This window comes from Eulemur rufifrons, chromosome 22, assembly GCF_041146395.1.
Source record: "Eulemur rufifrons isolate Redbay chromosome 22, OSU_ERuf_1, whole genome shotgun sequence".
NCBI classification, from domain to species: Eukaryota; Metazoa; Chordata; class Mammalia; order Primates; family Lemuridae; genus Eulemur; species Eulemur rufifrons.
Window position 1 is genome coordinate 1,109,623 of NC_091004.1, and position 19,599 is coordinate 1,129,221.

Below are 19,599 nucleotides of genomic sequence, written 5' to 3' on the forward strand. Positions count from 1 at the left end.
ATATGTTCGTGCAGCGAACGTGGCTTTTCTGACAGACGGTCGTTGAAATCGTGGCGTTTTCTATTTTTGAGCAGATGATTTGAACGTTTAAAGAAAAAAAAATGATAATTACTTGCATTTCTTGATGCATTAGGGGAAAAATGAGTTCGTGCAGCAAACGTGGCTTTTCTGACAGTCGGTCGTTGAAATTCTGGCGTTTTCTGTTTTTGAGCAGATGATCTGAACGTTTAAAGAAAAAAAAATGATAATTACTTGCATTTCTTGATGCATTGGGGGAAAAATGAGTTCGTGCAGCGAACGTGGCTTGTCTGACAGACGTTTGTTGAAATTGTGGCGTTTTCTATTTTTGAGCAGATTTTAAGTGGAAACAATAGCGGAGGCGGTTGAGGAAGAATGTTCTGGAACTGGTGTTTGAGTGGCTCAGACACAGCCACGGCATCGTTGCAGGCAGAGCTGCCACCGCTGGAGGGTCAGGGTGGCTTCTGCGTCCCCCAGGAGGAAGCCGAGGTCACCCTGGGGGGGGGGGCCACACAGCGGGATTCCACTGAAATGACAATTTCAAATGCAGTGTCTACGCTTAGTTGAAAAATGAGGTGGATTTCAGTGTAGACGTGGGCTCCGCGCACACAAGGCCCAGCCTCTCCGGATTTTGTTTGGTCTCTGGAGTCTCCGTCCCCCGGCCTGGATGCTTTGTCTTGCTCTGGAATTTCATCAGAACCGTATTTTTTTTGTTTGTTTGTTTTTTGAGGCAGAGTCTCGCTCTGTCGCCCGGGTAGAGTGTCGTGGCGTCAGCCTCGCTCACAGCAGCCTCAGACTCCTGGGCTCCAGCGATCCTCCTGCCTCAGCCTCCCCAGTAGCTGGGACGACAGGCATGCGCCACCACGCCTGGCTCATTTTTCTCTTTTGTAGAGATGGGGTCTTGCTATGTTGTCCAGGCTGGCCTTAAACTCCGGGGCTCAAGCCATCCTCCTGCCTCAGCCTCCCGAGTAGCTGGGACGACAGGCATGCGCCACCACGCCCGGCTCATTTTTTCTGTATGTATATTTAGTTGTCCAGCTAATTTCTTTCTATTTTTAGTAGAGACGGGGTCTCGCTCTTGCTCAGGCTGGTCTCGAACTCCTGACCTCGAGCGATCCTCCCGCCTCGGCCTCCCAGAGTGCCGGGATGACAGGCGTGAGCCACCTTGGCCCGCCCTGCGGTTGGCGGCTGCTGAGGACGCCGTGTTCCCTGCAGGGACGCCCCAGCTTTGGCCAGGGCCAGACACAAGCTTGCGGGGCCCCTCGCGTCAAAATGATTGAGAATTTCGCACGCAACCAAACGCCCGGCCCTTCTGGGGACCGCACGGGTGGCCGGGCCACCCGGTGCCACGCTCAGCGCCCCCTCCCTGCCCCGTTAGGTGTTTCTGGGCAGGTGGGGACGTGGCCTTCCGCAGGGCCCAGAGCGCCACCAGGTGGACGAGCAGAACAGACGTCCCGGAGGCCGGGCCGGTGGAGGCAGGGAGGCCGATTTGGGGACTTGGTGGCACTTTGAGCACAGAGGGGCCATCGTCCTGCTCGCGTTTTGACAGCCCCTCCAGCCGCCGCCGTGCGGGAACGTTCTTAACGGTTCGCGGGAGAAAATGGGGACCCACCCAGGAGCCAGCCTGCTGTCTCTGTCCCTTGGGGGGGGGGTGACAGCCAGGGCGCCAGAGGATGACGCTTTGGAGGGACAGGTGTGGGCGGGGAGAGAGCGGATGAGGACCAGCCAGACGCAAGGGACGCCGGCCTCTGGGGTCGCGGCCGGACAGAGGGACAGAGGGACAGACGGACGCCAGTCAGAAAACACCTGGTTTACTGGGGTGAGCTGTAGTGCGCACGGGGCCCTTTAATAGTTCCAAGCGGGGACACGCGGGTCCCCAGCCGCGGTAGCCGTGGTGACGCTCACAGAGCAGTGACTGGCGCGGAAGGGCGTCGTGGTCCCGACAAGGTTTGCGTTAGTGACAGAGAGAGGAGACGGTGTCACCCAGAAGCCAGCGGGGCCTCGCGTCCTCGCGTCCCCTCGTGTCCCAGGGCTGGGACCAGCTGCGGCCCCCGCGTCCCTCCCAAACCCACGTTCCCCTCCCGGCGGCGTCGGTGGGACGTTGACGCCCAGGGTGACGCACGGAGCTGTCACTGCTGAGAAGGGCTCGGGCCACCAAGGCTTGAATCTGGGAGGCGGCGGGGGCCTGCGTGTGACCCTCGGGGCTGCAGCTCCTGGTGACAATGACAGCTCCGAGCGCGGGGGCGTGTCTGGGCTTGGGGACGGGGTTTCTGCGTTTCCTGAGCTGAGAAGCTGGGGCGTCCCGGGGCTGGTGGCCGCCGGGGTTGTCGGGGCTCAGGCGGGGACGCCAGGCCGTGACCCCGGGCAGTGACTGCGGGAGGGGACGGAGGGGTCCCCTCGCCAGGGGACCAGAATGAGCCGGGACGACAGCCGGGCCGGGCCGAGCCCCCGACTCCCAGACTTCACGCTCGGGGGTCCCGAGGCCCCCAGATGGCACCGTCCTCAGGTGGCAGCGTCCCCACCCCGGTCACACGAGCGCTCAGGAGCGTCTGGAGGTAACAGCGAGTCCCATGTTGAAGGTGAAACCGTCCCCAAGGCAGCGGGGGGCGGGGGGAGGGTGATCCCCGTTTATTGCTGAGGCCAAGGGCAGGGTGGGGAGGTGGCACCAGGGACAGGGAGGGGCACCTCCAGTCGCTGCTCTGGGCCACCGAGGGCCCCACGCAGCCCCCGGGCTGGGAGGCGGAGACGCCACTGCGCTGGGCCTCTCTCCCTGCTCCTCGTCCCTGAGGTCCCCGTCTTGGGGACCACCGGCTTAGCTCCTGCAGCACAGGCCCTCCCGGCCCCGCCGCCTCCAGCCAGCCCGTCCCAGTGCAGCAGCATCAGGCTTGGGGTCCTCTAGGACCCCCTGCTCCACCCACCTCCCCAGCAAAATAGTGTCTGCTCTAGAATATACGTTATATATTAGATTTTGCATCTCATATATGATTCTCTGGTAGCATCGGGGAAGGTTAGTGGCTCAAGGAAGGGTGGCCTCGTCACACGCTCGGCACCCAGCGCCGCGGGACAGAGAGGGGACAGGAGAAGGGCCCTGGGGTCCCCTCCCTGTTCAGCTCTTTCTGGGCTCAGCCGATTCCCCCTGATGGAGCCGGGCCTCAGGCTGCCAGGGTCATTCTCTGGGCCTCTCCGAGGACACCAGCCACCCCGTCACGTGGCCGGAGCGAGGCCACAGGGTGGGGGAGGGGTGCAGGGAGGGGGGGTGGCGGGCAGGAGGGGAGCCCCCAGATGATTATTGCAGGACACCAGGAGTTCCTGGGGACCTCGTGGGCGCCGGGAGAGGCGGGGCAGAGGCTTGGCTTTATTGAACAACGACATTCTAGCATATTCCTTTTCCGGAACATTCCCTATAACTTTTTTTTTTTTTTTTTTTGCATAAAATCTCTATCCTTTAAGGTAGCTCTGGTGGCTGATGGCCGAATAAATGACAGAAACGTCTATTTTTTTTTTTTCAAAAGTCACTTGTGCTAGAGATTCCTGCAATTTGTGATTTGTGGGGTTTTTGTTTTGTTGGTTGTTTGGGTTTTTTTTTTGTTTGCGTTTTTTTTTGTTTGGTTTTTTTTTTTTGGTTTGGGTTTTTTTTTTTTTGTTTGGGGTTTTTTTTTTGGTTCGTTTGTTTTTTGTTTGTTTGGTGTTTTTTTTTTTTTTGCAAGCCACATGTGAGCATCGGTCTCTGCCCTTCCGCTGCCCTGCGTCCCCCAGGCCTCCAGCGAGCGGGGACAACCCCCCCCTCCCCTGCCAGCGCCGCTCAGGGCGGGGACCGGGCTGCGGCCACCGCGGCTGTCCTTTGCGACACCCACATGTGTATTTCGTGGAAGACGGACCTGGTCACTTCCGGAAGCTCCCTGTGGAGCACGTGGTAGGCACCTTCGTAGATCTGCGGGGCAGGAGAGACACGGGGGGGGGGTCAGGCCCGGGAGGGGACAGGTGCCCTGCGTCTGTGCAGGGGAACACCGCGTCACGTGTGTGTCCCCGGAGTTTGGGCACGACCCTGACACTTTTTTCCTGAAGATTCCATTTGCCCAGTGCTCAGCTGAAGGCGGTTTTCTCTCCTCCTCCTCCTCCTCCCCCGCTGAGGCTCGTTGGTGCCTAATGACCCGCACGTGACTGTCACGTGTCTGTCACGTGTCCGCTTAGCACGAGCAGCTGCCCCGGATTCCCTATTTATCCCCGCGCGTCCCCTGCGCGCGTCCCCTGCGCGCGTCCCCTGCGCGCGTCCCCTGCGCGCGTCCCCTGCGCGCGTCCCCTGCGCGCGTCCCCTGCGCGCGTCCCCTGCGCGCGTCCCCTGCGCGCGTCCCCTGCGCGCGTCCCCGGCTCACCTTGAGCGTCTTGTCCTGGCTCTTGGCGGACTCCATGAGCAGGTAGGCGCCCTTGCTGTCGCACAGCCGGTCGGCCGAGCCCTGCAGCAGCAGGAAGGGCAGGGTCACCTTGGGCAGGGCGCGCTCCACCCGGGCCACCGCGTTCAGCAGCTGGATGCCGAAGCACACCTTCAGCCCCGCCCGGCAGATCAGGGGGTCCGCGTTGTAGAGGTCGACCTGGAGGGGGACAGGTGGGGAGAGGGGGTCCCCGTCAGCGCGGGGCCCGGACCCGCTGTCCCTGCTGCTCTGGGACACCCCCTCCCCCCCACGCCGCGGCTGCTGAGGCCGGGCCTGTGTTGGCCTTACGGGCACCTGGGTGCCGGGGAAACGTCCAGGGTGAATTTGCACTTTTTATTTTATTTTTTGAGACAGAGTGTGGCTCTGTCACCCGGGCTAGAGTGCCGTGGCGTCAGCCTCGCTCACAGCAGCCTCAGACTCCTGGGCTCAAGCGATCCTCCTGCCTCGGCCTCCCGAGTAGCTGGGACGACAGGCATGCGCCACCACGCCCGGCTCATTTTTCTTTTTTGTAGAGATGGGGTCTTGCTATGTTGTCCAGGCTGGCCTCAAACTCCGGGACTCAAGCGATCCTCCTGCCTCGGCCTCCCGAGTAGCTGGGACGACAGGCATGCGCCACCACGCCCGGCTCATTTTTCTTTTTTGTAGAGATGGGGTCTTGCTATGTTGTCCAGGCTGGCCTCAAACTCCGGGACTCAAGCCATCCTCCTGCCTCGGCCTCCCGAGTAGCTGGGACGACAGGCATGCGCCACCACGCCCGGCTCATTTTTCTTTTTTGTAGAGATGGGGTCTTGCTATGTTGTCCAGGCTGGCCTCAAACTCCGGGGCTCAAGCCATCCTCCTGCCTCAGCCTCCCCCAGTGCCGGGACGACAGGCAGGCGCCACCACGCCCGGCCTGAATCTGCACGTTTTAGGCAGCAGCACAACTGCTGTTTGCTCTGACGGTTCTGCTCATCCTGGGGCCCCGGGTCTGGCTGTGACTTCGCGCCTCCCGGCTGCAGGGACACAGCTCAGGGCGCCCCTGGCCTAAGCTGTGGCCCAGGCTGCGACGTCTGCCCCAGAGAAGTTTCTGGAAGCCTCTTGGGCCCACGGGGTGGGGGTAGGGCAGGTGCGAGGCCATGGCGCCTCCTTGGCCCGCCCCCTCTCCTGGTCCAGGTCCCCCAGGGCAGGGGCCGCAGCCCCGTCTGTCGCCGCCCTGCGGGGTCCAGCCAGGACTCCAGATCCCGAGGGGACAGGCGGTCCCCCCGTCCCCAGGTGTCCCCCCCCACCCCAGCCTGGGGACCGAGCGCCACCAACCGGACCGTTCGAGAAACGCCGCTTCCTACCGCTGCGCTGGCGCGAGTCCCCCTGCGCGGCTGGGCCATCTGCGCGGTGGCCGCGGGGACAGGGGCCCGGCAGGGCGGGTCACGCGTGTGCGGGTCGCAGGCCCAGACCGCGGGGACACGGGTTGTGGGACCCACACAGGGACCCCGGGCGTGGGGTCGGTGACGTCCTGGCGCCAACACCGAGAGCCACGGCGGCGGCCGGGCCACCTGTCACACGCCCCGCGCCCGTGAGGAACGGTGGTCGCCATCCCCGGCGTGCAGATGGGGAAACCGAGGCACGGGGCGGCGCAAGGACCCGCCCCGAACCCTGCGGAACCCGGAGGCTCCGGGAAGGACTACAACTCCCAGCGTCCCTTGCGGCCGGCGGCGGTCACATGGCCGCGCTCCAGCCAATGGGGAGCGAGCAGAACGGGCCCGGGGTAAAAGGCGGGTGTCGCCCTGTCCCCTTCGCGGAGGGGGTTGGGGACGCGCAGGTGGCCGGCGAGAAGTCACTGGGGGGGAACCGAGTCCCCGCGTCGTCGCGCCCGCTGTCGCCCTGGGTCCCCGTCCCCAGCAGGCCGGGCCGTCCGGGCACACGTGGCGCCTTGGGGACCGCGGCCCGTCCCGGGTTTGATGGCCCCGGGGACCGCAGTGGCTTCCTGCCCTGGGCTTGGTTTCCGGGCCCGTGTCGCGGACGTCCCGTTGACACCAGGGCCGGTCCTGGGACGGGGACACGGGCCGGCAGGTGGGAGCCACGGCGGGAGTGGGAGGGAGGGCGGCGGACGCGGCTACGACAGGGCGACGCGAGGGGTCCCGGCTCCGACGTCCCGGGTGCCATCCCGCCCTGTTGTTTTGCGACATGTCACCGCTGGGGGACACTGAGTCTCTGTTGTCACAAGGGTGCGTGAAGCACCATGATCTCAAATAATAAAAAACATTAATTCAGGCCGATAACTAAGACCCGATCCTGGCAGCGTCGTCGGCACCCGGGTCCCCTGCCCCATCCTGTCGGGACCGCGTGGCTGCCACCGGCCGGGGACAGGGTCCCAGCGGCCACACACGACTCTCGGGGAGCCTCCCCGGGCTGAGACTCGAAATCTTTTTTCTTGGGGGGGTCAGGATAAGGCTCTGCCCCTTTCTAAGCCTCAGTTTCCCCATCCAGGGCACCTTGAAGGTTCTAGCTTCGGTTTCAGGTGTCACAGGCTGTGACTGTCCCTCCCCTCCCCCCCATGTGTGTGTGTCACAGCGGTCTCTGGTGTCGTCGCCACGTCCTGGGACCCTCGGGAGGTTGACCTTGACTCCCAGGGACGCGCCGACAGGGGGGGCTTCTGAGATTTGGACGCCGCCTGGGGGGGGGGGGCGGGAAGAAATGAGCAGACTGGGGCTCAGAGAGGTCAGGGCACTCACCCAAAGTCACACAGCAAGGAAGAGGCGGAGCCGGGACAGGAACCCGGGGGGGCTTTGGCTCCGCCCTCTGCGTTCCCACCCGCTCACCGTGTCTAGAGGGGGAGGGGGCAGGGTTCTCGCGGTCCTCCCCACCCCTCCCCTGTGCTTCAGGGCCAATCCTGGGACTCCCGCCTCCTTCCCCCAGTGTTTAGATCTCTGCTAATCCATCCGTTTGCATCGCAAGGACGTGAGATCATCGCTCGCTCTTCGCGGAGACCGTGTCTTGCTTTCCCACCTGTCTCGAGTGGCCGGAGACACGGTTTGCTGGGGGAAGAGCGGCGTGTGACCCCCCACTTTTTGCTATTAAAATCTGAACTCCCGGACACCCTAATTTCCGCTCTGTGAGCGACGGGCTGGGCGTGGCTTGGCCGGTGGCCGCCGTGGGCGAGTGGAACCAGGCCATTGGCAGAAACCGGCCACCAGGCGCTGGGGATCCCGCCTGGGGGGCTACGGACTCTTCAAACCCAGCCGTGATACAAAAGGCCGACCTCCCATGGTCCTCTGCAGCGGAGGGTCCCCTGGAGGGTGTGACTCTGGACACCAGGCAGAGCTCCCCGAACGGCCACCGAAGGAAGGGACAGGGAGCTGCCAGGTTCCCCACCTTCTCACGGGCGCTAGGGAGTCGAGAAATACTAACAGAATCAAGAAGACGTTCCCGGGGTCTTGGAGGACCCCTTGCACAGCGGTGGATCCCAGCACTGCAGAAACACACAGGCTCGCGTCTTAAAGGCACACGTTGGTGACAGCTGCCAGAACGTGGACCACACAGAGGGTGACGATATGGGGAATCACGGTGACCTTTGCTAGCCGTGATCGTGGTGTGGATGGAGCACACACGGACGCTCCCCCCCCCGTCGGGCCCCCGGAGGGCTCAGGTGCATTGGGGACCGTGGTGTGGGTTTGGTGACGATCTCTCTGCTGTCACCCTAAAGGCACAGGCCAGACAAGACAAACCAGGCAAGCTGGGTTACGTCAAAGGAGCAAAAAGGCAGCCGCGGATCTGGAGGAAATAATTTGCAAAGCCGCGTCTACAGGTGACATTGAACGTCCGCATTCGCCGTTAACACCCGGAGTAGGGTCAGAACTGTGTGACCCCGCGACGCCGAAGCCCCCAGCCCTGGCGTTCTCCGTGCGTCACCGGCTTCCCGGCTGCCACGCAAGCGCCCCCGTGTCGGGGACCTGTCCCAGGCTGCTCCTCCCGGCTTCAGCGCCCGGAGGGGACCGGGTGCGGGGGACTGTCGCGGGCACAGCGTGGGAGGCAGGGGACGATCTTTAACTCCGGTTACGGCCGGTCCAAGGCCACATCGTGGTCGAGCTTCCCGAGCCCCGTGGGTGGGGGCCTCCTGGCGGTGGCAGCGTGGGCGGGGGACACATCTGAAACCAGGCGGCCACCCGTGGAGAAGGGGACGAAGCCACCGGCCACGCCTCGCGCCGTCTGGGCCGCCCGTGCGGATCCAAACCAGCCAGATGCACTTGGACGGCATCCCGGGCCATTTATAGAGAGCGGAGAGAAGGTTCTAGAAGACAGACGGCTGCAGCAGGTCGGCAGGGGGGAGGAATGATCGCTGTGTCACCGCGGACGTGCTGACCAGGGCTCTACAGACGACCAACGCCCAGAGCGGGCGGAGAGCCGGCCGGGTAATCCTCGCTGAGCGGCTGTGTGTCCTCGGGTGAGCGTCTCGCCCTCTCTGGGCCCGAGCTCCCACAGCCGCAAATGCTGGTGATTTTGCAGCCGAGACGCGACTTCCTCCGGGACACGGCGCGTCCACAAGGGCTGTCCGGCACGGAGGGAGAGTGCCAAGCGCCATCGTCATCGTGCCTCGAGTGATGCTGGGACATCAAAAGGCTTTTTGTGTCCCCGTCCCCCCAACCCCAGGAGGTCCCTCCCAGCGTGACTCCTCCCCCGGGCCAGGGGCTGCGTGGCCCAGAGATTGCTAAGCAGGGACAAGGGCCTCGGTGACCACAAATACCAGCTGGCACCAAAGCAGGGACTTTTGCATCACATGGGCTCGAGCCCCAGCCTTGCCCCTGACTGGCTGTGCAAACCTTGGACAAGTTGATTTGACCCCTCTGACCCTCGGTCTCTTCATCTGTGAACCGGAGTTAATGTGGCTGGCCTCCTTCACGGCAGGATTAAATCAGACGGCGTACGTTGGGCTTTGGGCTCTCTGGGGTGTAAAGTTGCGCCTCTTCGCTGTATAGATCGGCTTTGGGAATTAATTTTTTTTCCCCCCTTTATTCAAATAGTCCCTTGTAAACGACGAGAGGCCACACGGTGGCTCCTGGCGGGACAAATTTGGACGTGGGTTTGGGAGCAACGGTGGGTTTTTGGGATCGAGATATTATAATTTTAAGCCAGTGTGGGCGGTGTGTTCGGATCCGGGGCCTCCCGGCTGCCCACAGCCCGCACGGCTCGGTTTTAAACGGCCGGTCCTTGGAGAGAACCGGGGTTGTGGCCTCTGTTCTAGAAAGTTCTCCGTGTCACGCCCGTTCCCCGAGCGTCCCTTGCTCTGTAAGTGACTCAGCGCAACGGGGCCCAGATGTTAGCGGAGCCGCCCAGGAGAGCCGGTGCAATGTCAGAGTGCCTCCGGCGGGAGGGGAAACTGAGGCAGGGGAGTGGCAGACTGAAGATAATTCTGGTGTCTTCCAGATGCCTCTTATCCGCCCCCCACCCCCAGACAGAGCAGAGCTGGAGAATGTGCCCACCCAGAGTCCCAGGCAGGTGACACCAGCGGGCGGGAATGGAGCCAAACCAGGGGACAGGAGAGCTGGGGAAGAGACAGACGGGGAACGAGCTTTCTGATCTCCTGGATCCAGCCATGCCTGAAGCCCTGCTGTGTTGTGCACCGCTAAATCCCACCTCTGGCTAAACTCTCGTCGACGTGTGTTTCTGTCCCTTGTGTGGCGGGTACACGCACGACCTCCTCTGCGTGTCTGGGACACGGCTCCGGCGTCACGAGGAACCCCACCCCCCCCCCACTAGCATTTCACCCAAACCCCACCCCCCACGTTTCCGGAAAGCCTCTCACCTCCGCCGTGTTCCGGGACAGCACGCTCGGGTCGATGGGCCCCAGGGACAGGTTCGGCAGGACGAGGTTGAGCACTTTGGCGGCGAGGACCTGGGCGGGGAGGGGAAGACGAGAGCCGTGAGGACGCGTGGGAGCCACGCCCGGCTCTTCCTACGTGACAGTTCACGGTCAATGAAGGGGACAGGGTGACGCATCCCCCAGCCAGGCTCACGCCCCGAGACCGAGCACTCGAGGCCGAGCAACGACATCTCCGTCTGACTCAGGCAGCCTCGATTCTGCGCGGCTGTCCTTTCCCGCGACCGCTCGGGGGTGGCGATTTTTTTTTTTTTCCTTTGGAGACAGAGTCTGGCTCTGTCGCCCGGGCTAGAGTGCCATGGCGTCAGCCTCGCTCACAGCAGCCTCAGACTCCTGGGCTCAAGCGATCCTCCTGCCTCGGCCTCCCCAGTAGCTGGGACGACAGGCATGCGCCACCACGCCCGGCTCATTTTTCTTTTTTGTAGAGATGGGGTCTTGCTATGTTGTCCAGGCTGCCCTCAAACTCCGGGGCTCAAGCCATCCTCCTGCCTCAGCCTCCCGAGTAGCTGGGACTACAGGCATGCGCCACCACGCCCGGCTCATTTTTCTATATATATTTTTAGTTATCCAGCTAATTTCTTTCTATTTTCAGTAGAGACGGGGTCTCGCTCTTGCTCAGCCTGGGTGCAATTTTGAATTATTTGCAGGCGCTGCCCAGGCTGAGCTCTGGTGCCCGGGCTGTTGCCCTGGAGGGGCTGAAATGACACGGTGGACACAGCGTCACCAGATGGGCCAGCGGTAAAGGAGGGGACAGCTCAGAAGGGCGCAGATGAGCCCGCCCGGCAGAAGGCGTCTGTGCACCGAGACGGATCTAGTCGCCAGCCCGATTAGGAGGTCACGGGGCAGAGGGCGGGAGGGCCTGGCTTCGGTCCCCAGCTCTGCCGACGGCGCCACCCGGTGTGCCCGAGTCGAGGCGCACAGTAGGCGCCCAGGACGCGCCACCCCGGTGTGCCCGAGTCGAGGCGCACAGTAGGCGCCCAGGACGCGCCGCCCCGGTGTGCCCGAGTCCGGGCGCACAGTAGGCGCCCAGGACGCGCCGCCCCGGTGTGCCCGAGTCCGGGCGCACAGTAGGCGCCCAGGACGCGCCGCCCTGGTGTGCCCGAGTCCGGGCGCACAGTAGGCGCCCAGGACGCGCCGCCCCGGTGTGCCCGAGTCCGGGCGCACAGTAGGCGCCCAGGACGCGCCGCCCCGGTGTGCCCGAGTCCAGGCGCACAGTAGGCCCTCAGGACGCGCCGCCCCGGTGTGCCCGAGTCCGGGCGCACAGTAGGCCCTCAGGACGCGCCGCCCCGGTGTGCCCGAGTCCGGGCGCACAGTGGGCGCTCAGGACGCGCCGCCCCGGTGTGCCCGAGTCCGGGCGCACAGTGGGCGCTCAGGACGCGCCGCCCCGGTGTGCCCGAGTCCGGGCGCACAGTGGGCGCTCAGGACGCGCCACCCGGTGTGCCCGAGTCCGGGCGCACAGTAGGCACTCAGGACGCGCCACCCGGTGTGCCCGAGTCCAGGCGCACAGTAGGCCCTCAGGACGCGCCACCCGGTGTGCCCGAGTCCGGGCGCACAGTAGGCGCTCAGGACGCGCCGCCCCGGTGTGCCCGAGTCCGGGCGCACAGTGGGTGCTCAGGACACGCCACGCGGTGTGCCCGAGTCCAGGCACACAGTAGGTGCTCAGGACGCGTTTGCTGAACTCAGACCTGATGATTCAGGCCCAAGCCTTCCTCCCCCGCCCCGACCTCTCTCCTGTTTTTCCCAGGAACTCGGACCCGGATGTCACCCTCCCGCCTGTGGGGGTGGGGTGGGGGACTGTTCTGGTCCCCACGATGTGACACTTGGGGATGGGACGTGCACCCCGATCTCGGCGGACGTGCCCCCCGGCCCCCGCCTCGGCCGTGTGCTTTGCTGAGTCCCCCCCGTGGGCTCCAGCTCCTGACAGTCCCTCGCGCGGAAACACACGACAATCGGACGTCAAGCCCCGTCCCCGGGGGGACCACGGAGTCAGTGCACGGAATCCGAGGCCTCCCGGGACACGTCGGGCACGTTGGCGAGTCGAGGTGGCCGCGGTGGGGACCCGGCCCCACAGACGAGCGCAGGGAGCTCGGAAAGGGCCTGGAATTCTGATCTCTGCACGAGGCTTCGGGCGTTTTCTAACACGGAGCGGAGAAATGTCTGCGAACCCCAAGAATCGGGCGCTGCCCTGGGAACCCCCTTTCCGGAGCTGGGAATCTGTGCTTTCCGAGGTCAGAACGTCTCCAGGGACGCGGCTGGTGGCCCTGTGGCCGTCGCTGGGCTCCAGCTGCAGGAGCAGGACGGCGTCACACGGAAATGACTTCTTCTCCTGGCGTCTGCGTGCAGGGCCACGTCCTGGACTCGGCCCCCGACAGACGCCACCCGGGGACCAGACAGGTCGCGGTGCTGAAGCCCCGGGTGGGAGCTCACGGCGGGGACAGGGGGCGAAAAGGAGGCAGGAGGGACCCAGGGTGGAGCCACCGTTCCCGAGATGGGTCCACGGAGACAAAACTGAGAAGGAAACGTCTCGAGTCTCAGGGCTTCCCTTGAAACGGCCTAAGACTCCCTGTCTTCACGGGAAGACGGCTCTGTTCCTGCCACCCGGCTACAGGTGGCAGCGGCTACGGCCCACCCGTGTGACAGGTGCCGGTTTAGGACGGGAGATACGCAGGTCCCTGCGGGGCAAGCTGCCCCTTTGAAGGAGCCACCGTGAGGGACGTGTGGACACCCTGACCTTCAGCTCTTCTTCTAAACCTGTGTGGTAAGTTCCAAGCCACATCTTTTGGTGACAGTATGCTAATGGCTTAAAAAAAAAAAAGGGGGGTGGCTTAGCCTCTTCCCCACGGAACCCCAAGAGAGAGAGGCGAGCTGCCGTGCAGGGCAGGATGCTTAGAACAAGCTGTAAGAGAGACGCGCTTTTCCTGCTGTGGGTTTTTGTTTATTTATTTATTTTTTTTTGAGACAGAGTCTGGCTCTGTCCCCGGGCTAGAGTGCCGTGGCGTCAGCCTCACTCACAGCAGCCTCAGACTCCTGGGCTCAAGCGATCCTCCTGCCTCAGCCTCCCGAGTAGCTGGACGACAGGCATGCGCCACCACGCCCGGCTCATTTTTCTTTTTTGTAGAGATGGGGTCTTGCTATGTTGTCCAGGCTGGCCTCAAACTCAAGGTCTCAAGCCATCCTCCTGCCTCAGCCTCCCAAGTAGCTGGGACGACAGGCATGTGCCACCACGCCCGGCTCATTTTTTCTATATATATTTTTAGTTGTCCAGATCATTTCTTTCTATTTTTAGCAGAGACGGGGGTCTCGCTCTTGCTCAGGCTGGTCTCGAACTCCTGACCTCGAGCGATCCTCCCGCCTCAGCCTCCCAGAGTGCCGGGATGACAGGCGTGAGCCACCGCACGTGCCCGGCCTGATTTTTTTGTATTTTACTTAGAGACGGGGTCTTGCTATGTTGTCCAGGCTGGTCTCCCCAGAGTGCTGGGATGACAGGCGGGAGCCACCACCGTGCCCGGCCCCTGCTGCGGTTTTAAGGCTTGTTGAGTTGGTGACACTTGTGGCTCGTGAGGCCGGGACGAGGGGGGCGGGAGCCCTGGGCGGAGGAAGTGGTGGATTTTGGGGGGAGGGAGGAAGAGAAGAGGGGTGAGTGGGGTGGGGGGAATCGGCGGGGGAAGGGAGACCCCCGCACGGGGACAGGTCGCCCTGCCGAGGTCACGCTCCTGCCGGGACCGCCCTCGGCCTCCCCCGGGGGCCTTTTGGGGGGCGTCGCTCACCCATAGGGGGTGTGGGGTCCAGGACCTCAATGTCCTTGCTGCCCTCCCCGTCCCGGCACGCAGGGTCTCCGGGTAGTCCTGCGGGGGCGGAGAGAGCCTTGTGGACCCCCGCCGCGGGGACGGGAGCTCCGGGCTGGGCCACGCCATCGAGGGGACCCCCCTGTCCCGGACGGCGGGCGAACCTCAGGGCCCCCCAGACGCCAGCTCAACCTGTCCCCACTTTCTCCCCCGCCCCCAACGTCTCAGGACGATCTGAGGGGCCAGAACCTGCAACGCGTGGCCACACGGTCTCTGGACCCCAGCCTGGGCGACGCAGGGGACAGGAGGGGACAGAGGTGGCGAATCTGAACTTAAACGTCGATTCTGAATCTCCCAGGAAGCCCGTGAGCCTCAGTGTCTCCGTCTGCAGAACAGACGCACCTGGAGGCGGCTGGGACGGTCACGGGAGAGACCGACGCCCGCGGGGCTTGTCCCCGACGTCCGGCTCCTGTCCCCGAGGTCCGGCTCCTGTCCCCGAGGTCCGGCTCCGGGCCCCGAGAGCAGCTCCGTGAACACGAGACCCGGCGTGAGGACGTCACTCCAAGCCCAGACGGCGGGAGAAGCGTGTGACCCGCATCTTTGTGACAACGGGCGCCGTCACCCCCGCGCGGGCCACACTGCCACGACTGAAGGCAGCGCCAGGCTGGGGACGTCGGGAGTGACGTCACGTGCTGGCGACAGGACAGGTGGCTCTGTTGACCTGCAAGAGCGTCCGCCACGAGGACGGCGCCGGGGGACACTCTCTCCCGAGTGACTCCAGCAGGCTGGGACCCTCCGCCTTCTGCAGGGATGACGGCGTCCTCACCAGGCCACGTGGTGGACACAGGAGCGTCACAGCCGGTTTCCTCGGGGCGGTGACGCGCACCTCACATCACGCGTGTCGGGGAGCCCGGCCGCACCCCCACCGGGCGGAGAGCAGGTGGCCGCGGGAAGCAGCCAGTGTCACCCCCAGGCCGGGCCGAGCACCTGCCCGGGATCCCCCGGGGTGGCCCCACGGGGTGGCCGAGACGTGCTCGGACGCCTTGAATTTGGTTTCTGAATTTCCGCGGCCGCCGCCTCTGTGAAGCCCCATTTTCTCCGCAGGGACAAAGTCTGGGGGACGAATCCGTCCCCTGTCCCCTCCCTCCCTCTGCCACCGCCCTCCAGGCCGAGGACGAATCGGCTTGTCGAGCTCCGGAGGACTGAGGAGGTCGGGGCCACCCTCGGGGTTCGCAGGAGCAAACACCTGCAGGCGACGCCCTCGGGGACCCAGACAGGGACCCTCCGACCCCCCACGGCGGGACCCTCGGGAGGTCGCGACGGGGAAGGAGCAAAACCACACAATGAAACCCCGAGCGCCCCCGAAAACCCACACGGCGACACCCCCATCTGTGCAGGCAGGAACAGGGCGCCCGTGGGCTGCGACCGCAGGGACGCGAGGGCCACCCTGAGGGTGACACCGGCTGCCCGCCCCCCCGACCCGCGGGACGCTTCACCGTACCCCCTTTCTAGCTTCTGAATCTCGAACCGCGTAGACGTGTCATTCTTAAAACGCTTCCGTTCAATTTAAAGGCTGGATTCCGGGAGACCGAGTCACAAGGGCTCAGGGACAGGACGGGGAGGAGGGTGCAAGTCCCCCGACCCCCGGCTTAGGGGGTCCCGGGTGCGGGGTGGGCGGCCCGGATTCAAACCCATGCGCGTCCTGGATGTCCCCGAATCGAGTCCCGTCTGACCCCGCGGGGACACCCCGGGCTCTATCTGGAGCCTGCTCTTGCTCACTCTCCTGAGACGAGGTCCCCAAATCACCTGGCCTCCCCGTCACGTCACGGGAGACGCCGACGGGGGCCTTGTGTCCTCTCCAGCATGCAGATGAGGAGGTGGTGGTGGCCCGATTTCCCGCATTTCACGGGAAGCCCGTGTCTGTCCCCGGGGCCGGCCGGGGTCCAGCCTCGGGCAGGGGTGGCCGCAGCACCAAGGACATGGGTGTCAGGCTTGGCTGCTCTGCCGTGTTGCACTCCGGGGTCCCGAGGAGAAGACCGGGGTGAGGAAGGGGCGGAGGAGCCAACGCCGTCATTGACGGGGTCCTGGTGCCACTGAGGATGGGACCACAGGGGAGGGACAGCTGCTCCCCCAGACCCACCACCCCGACCCTTGGTTTCCTGTGAGAACCAGACACAGGGTTGGGGGAAGGAGCACTCCCCGGGGACAGAGGGGTTGGGGGGGGAAGGAGCACTCCCCGGGGAGAGAGGGGTTGGGGGGGGAAGGAGCACTCCCCGGGGACAGAGGGGTTGGGGGAAGGAGCACTCCCCGGGGAGAAAGGGGTTGGGGGAAGGAGCACTCCCCGGGGACAGAGGGGTTGGGGGAAGGAGCACTCCCCGGGGACAGAGGTTGGGGGGAAGGAGCACTCCCCGGGGACAGAGGGGTTGGGGGAAGGAGCACTCCCCGGGGAGAGAGGGGTTGGGGGAAGGAGCACTCCCCGGGGACAGGGGTTGGGGGAAGGAGCACTCCCCGGGGAGAGAGGGGTTGGGGGAAGGAGCACTCCCCGGGGAGAGAGGGGTGGGGGGGAAGGAGCACTCCCCGGGGACAGAGGTTGGGGGGAAGGAGCACTCCCCGGGGAGAGAGGGGTGGGGGGGAAGGAGCACTCCCCGGGGACAGAGGTTGGGGGGAAGGAGCACTCCCCGGGGAGAGAGGGGTTGGGGGAAGGAGCACTCCCCGGGGACAGAGGGGTTGGGGGAAGGAGCACTCCCCGGGGACAGAGGGGTTGGGGGAAGGAGCACTCCCCGGGGAGAGAGGGGTTGGGGGAAGGAGCACTCCCCGGGGACAGAGGGGTTGGGGGGAAGGAGCACTCCCCGGGGAGAGAGGGGTTGGGGGAAGGAGCACTCCCCGGGGAGAGAGGGGTGGGGGGAAGGAGCACTCCCCGGGGACAGAGGGGTTGGGGGGAAGGAGCACTCCCCGGGGAGAGAGGGGTTGGGGGAAGGAGCACTCCCCGGGGAGAGAGGGGTGGGGGGAAGGAGCACTCCCCGGGACAGAGGTTGGGGGGAAGGAGCACTCCCCGGGGAGAGAGGGGTTGGGGGAAGGAGCACTCCCCGGGGAGAGAGGTTGGGGGGAAGGAGCACTCCCCGGGGACAGAGGTTGGAGGAAGGAGCACTCCCCGGGGACAGAGGTTGGGGGGAAGGAGCACTCCCCGGGGACAGAGGTTGGGGGAAGGAGCACTCCCGGGGACAGAGGTTGGGGGAAGGAGCACTCCTGGACACGGGGACTGGGGTGGGAGGGCCACGGCACAGCAGCCCAGGCCTGCGTGTCACTTGCTGACACATGTGGCCCCGCCCGGCCTGAGGACACGCCAGCACAAACGGGAAGGCGATTTCCCGCTGCCCTTAGCCACACAGCCCCTGGTGGCAGCCCTGTCTGAGCTCTGTCCAGCCCTTTGCACAATGGCCGCTGACGTCCAAGAAGGGACTCTGGCCCTTTCACCCAGACCCCTGGGGACGCCGCGGGGACCCGCGGGGACCAGGACGCGCCCTCTTACCTTGAAAGTCGTGGCGGAGTCAGGACTGGCGAGGACCAGCGGCGAGATGAGAACCATGCCCGCGAAGTGGCCCGGCCTCTCGGCGGCCGTGAGGATGACGATGGCGCCTCCCTGCAAGGCAAAACGGGCACAGTGGCTGCTGCGTGGCTGCTGGCTCCGTGCCACACGCGCTTCTAACGATCCTGACCGTCCCGGCCACCTGCCCCGGGGAGGACCAGCTGGGAGCACACCCCACCCCGTGCCCGATACACTAGATCTGCAGTTATTTTATTACAACACGCTTCTCCTCTGGGTTTTCCTGGAGCAAACATTTCCCAGAGATACAAACAAGGTTCCTGCTCGTGTGTGTTACACAACAGCACATTCCAGCCGGGCGCGGCGGCCCACGCCTGTCACCCCGGCACTCGGGGAGGCCGGGGTGGGAGGATCGCTCGAGGTCAGGAGGTCGAGACCAGCCTGAGCAAGAGCGAGACCCCGTCTCTACTAAAAATAGAAAGAAATTAGCCAAATAACTAAAAAACTATATATATAAAATGAGCCAGGCGTGGTGGCACATGCCTATAGTCCCAGCTACTCGGGAGGCTGAGGCAGGAGGATGGCTTGAGCCCTGGAGGTTGAGGCCAGCCTGGACAACATAGCAAGACCCCATCTCTACAAAAAAGAAAAAAAGAAAAATTAGCCGGGCATGGTGGCGCATGCCTGTCGTCCCAGCTCCTCGGGAGGCTGAGGCAGGAGGATGGCTTGAGCCCAGGAGGTTGAGGCTGCTGTGAGCGAGACTGACGCCACGGCACTCTAGCCCGGGCAACAGAGCGAGACTCTGTCTCAAAAAATAAAAAACCCACAATAACACATTCCTACTCCAGCCCGAAGCCGGCAGACCCGGCTTCACCCCTCCAGATGGGCTTAATAAATTTTTTTTTTTTTTCTTTTTTTTTTGGTGGGAGGTCGTTTGATCGTAATAACAGGTTCCTACGCTTTGTTCCCGGTTCAGTAAAGGTTCCAGAAATTTCGATTGGAGGCCTGAACTCTCATCGTTTTCTTTGCCCCGGCAAAAAAAAATTCCTTTGAACAATTCCTGGTGAGTCATGCCTACAAATGATAAAAAAAAAAATCAAAATACTCGGGCAGGGTTTTCTGATGGGGGATTCGGCCCGGGGGCTGCGGGTTTGAGGAGCCTGGGATTTGAAGCTATGTAATCGTAAAGGTGGATTCTTGGAGGATCCTAAACGGCCCTGGGGGGCTCCGAGTGCCGGGTGCAGGGGCGAGGGGTGCAGGGTCGGGGCAGGGCCCCCCTGCGAGGCTGGGGGTCTGCTCACCATAGAATGGCCCAGAAGGAAGACGGGAAGCCCGGGGTGGTCTTTCTGCATGACGTCCACATGTTGGAGCACGTCCCTGACGAAAACCTGGAAGTCGGAAACCACCATCCTCTCCCCGTCGCTCTGGCCGTGGCCCACTGGAAGGGAACGGGGGGACCAGAGAACGGCGGTCACCACCCGGGTGACTCCCGCCCCTGCCAGCTGAACGAGCGGCCTCTCCCTCCCGAGTGGCCCCGACGCATCGCCTCCTTCAACCCTTTTCCCCGCTCTCGCGATTCTTCTCCCTGCTTTTTACGCGCCGGGAAATGGAGGCTCAGAGAGGTTAGTACACTTGCCCCAGGTCACACAGCACGGAAGTGTACGTGCTGCGAAGCCTGCCCTGGGGAGGCCGGTTTCCAAGGAGGAAAGAAAGGACAGGCACAGAGGGTCTCGCGAGCGTGCCCAGCTTTCTGCACGGGGGTGTCAGGAGCAGGACTGCTCCACGAGGCCAGAACTTTCCTGTGTTTTCCCGGCTGCTTGACCATCACGGCTGTGTTGGAATTTAGCCTTTCCCCAGGTCCAGGCACCGGACAACCCGGGACAGCTCCGCACCCCGGAGCCCCGAAATTATCCAAGCTCATCGGTCCCGAACCGGCTCACCCCGGCTCACACGCTCCGTCCCGTGCAAACC

At 64.0% G+C, this 19,599-nt stretch overlaps 1 protein-coding gene across 2 annotated transcripts; it reads right to left on the minus strand.

Annotated features, from left to right (window-relative positions):
- Window positions 1-3,367: 3,367 nt before the first annotated feature.
- Window positions 3,368-19,061, minus strand: MGLL (monoglyceride lipase). 2 transcript variants are annotated; one of them, XM_069497692.1, is made up of 7 exons: window positions 18,930-19,061; window positions 17,614-17,724; window positions 14,334-14,469; window positions 14,067-14,144; window positions 10,225-10,314; window positions 4,392-4,607; window positions 3,368-3,949 (listed from the first exon to the last, which is right to left on the minus strand). In XM_069497692.1, the coding sequence occupies exons 1-7, from the start codon at window positions 19,035-19,037 to the stop codon at window positions 3,540-3,542; spliced, it is 1,149 nt and encodes a 382-aa protein (XP_069353793.1). In that variant the 5' UTR covers window positions 19,038-19,061; the 3' UTR covers window positions 3,368-3,539. The 2 variants fall into 2 exon arrangements, with proteins under 2 accessions (XP_069353793.1, XP_069353794.1); XM_069497693.1 differs by lacking the exon at window positions 14,334-14,469 and having other exon boundaries at window positions 3,752-3,949.
- Between the last annotated feature and the right edge of the window lie 538 nt (window positions 19,062-19,599).

What these genes read in the sequence shown, in the direction of transcription:
- MGLL (XM_069497692.1), bottom strand. Translation starts at nt 19,037, where the DNA reads ATGGTGGTTTCCGACTTCCAGGTTTTCGTCAGGGACGTGCTCCAACAT. An exon ending in TGTCCCGGAACACGGCGGAG is followed by an intron (nt 4,608 to 10,224) that starts GTGAGAGGCTTT and finishes GTCCCCCTCCAG; the next exon opens with GTCGACCTCTACAACGCGGA. An exon ending in GCCAGGACAAGACGCTCAAG is followed by an intron (nt 3,950 to 4,391) that starts GTGAGCCGGGGA and finishes CCTGCCCCGCAG; the next exon opens with ATCTACGAAGGTGCCTACCA.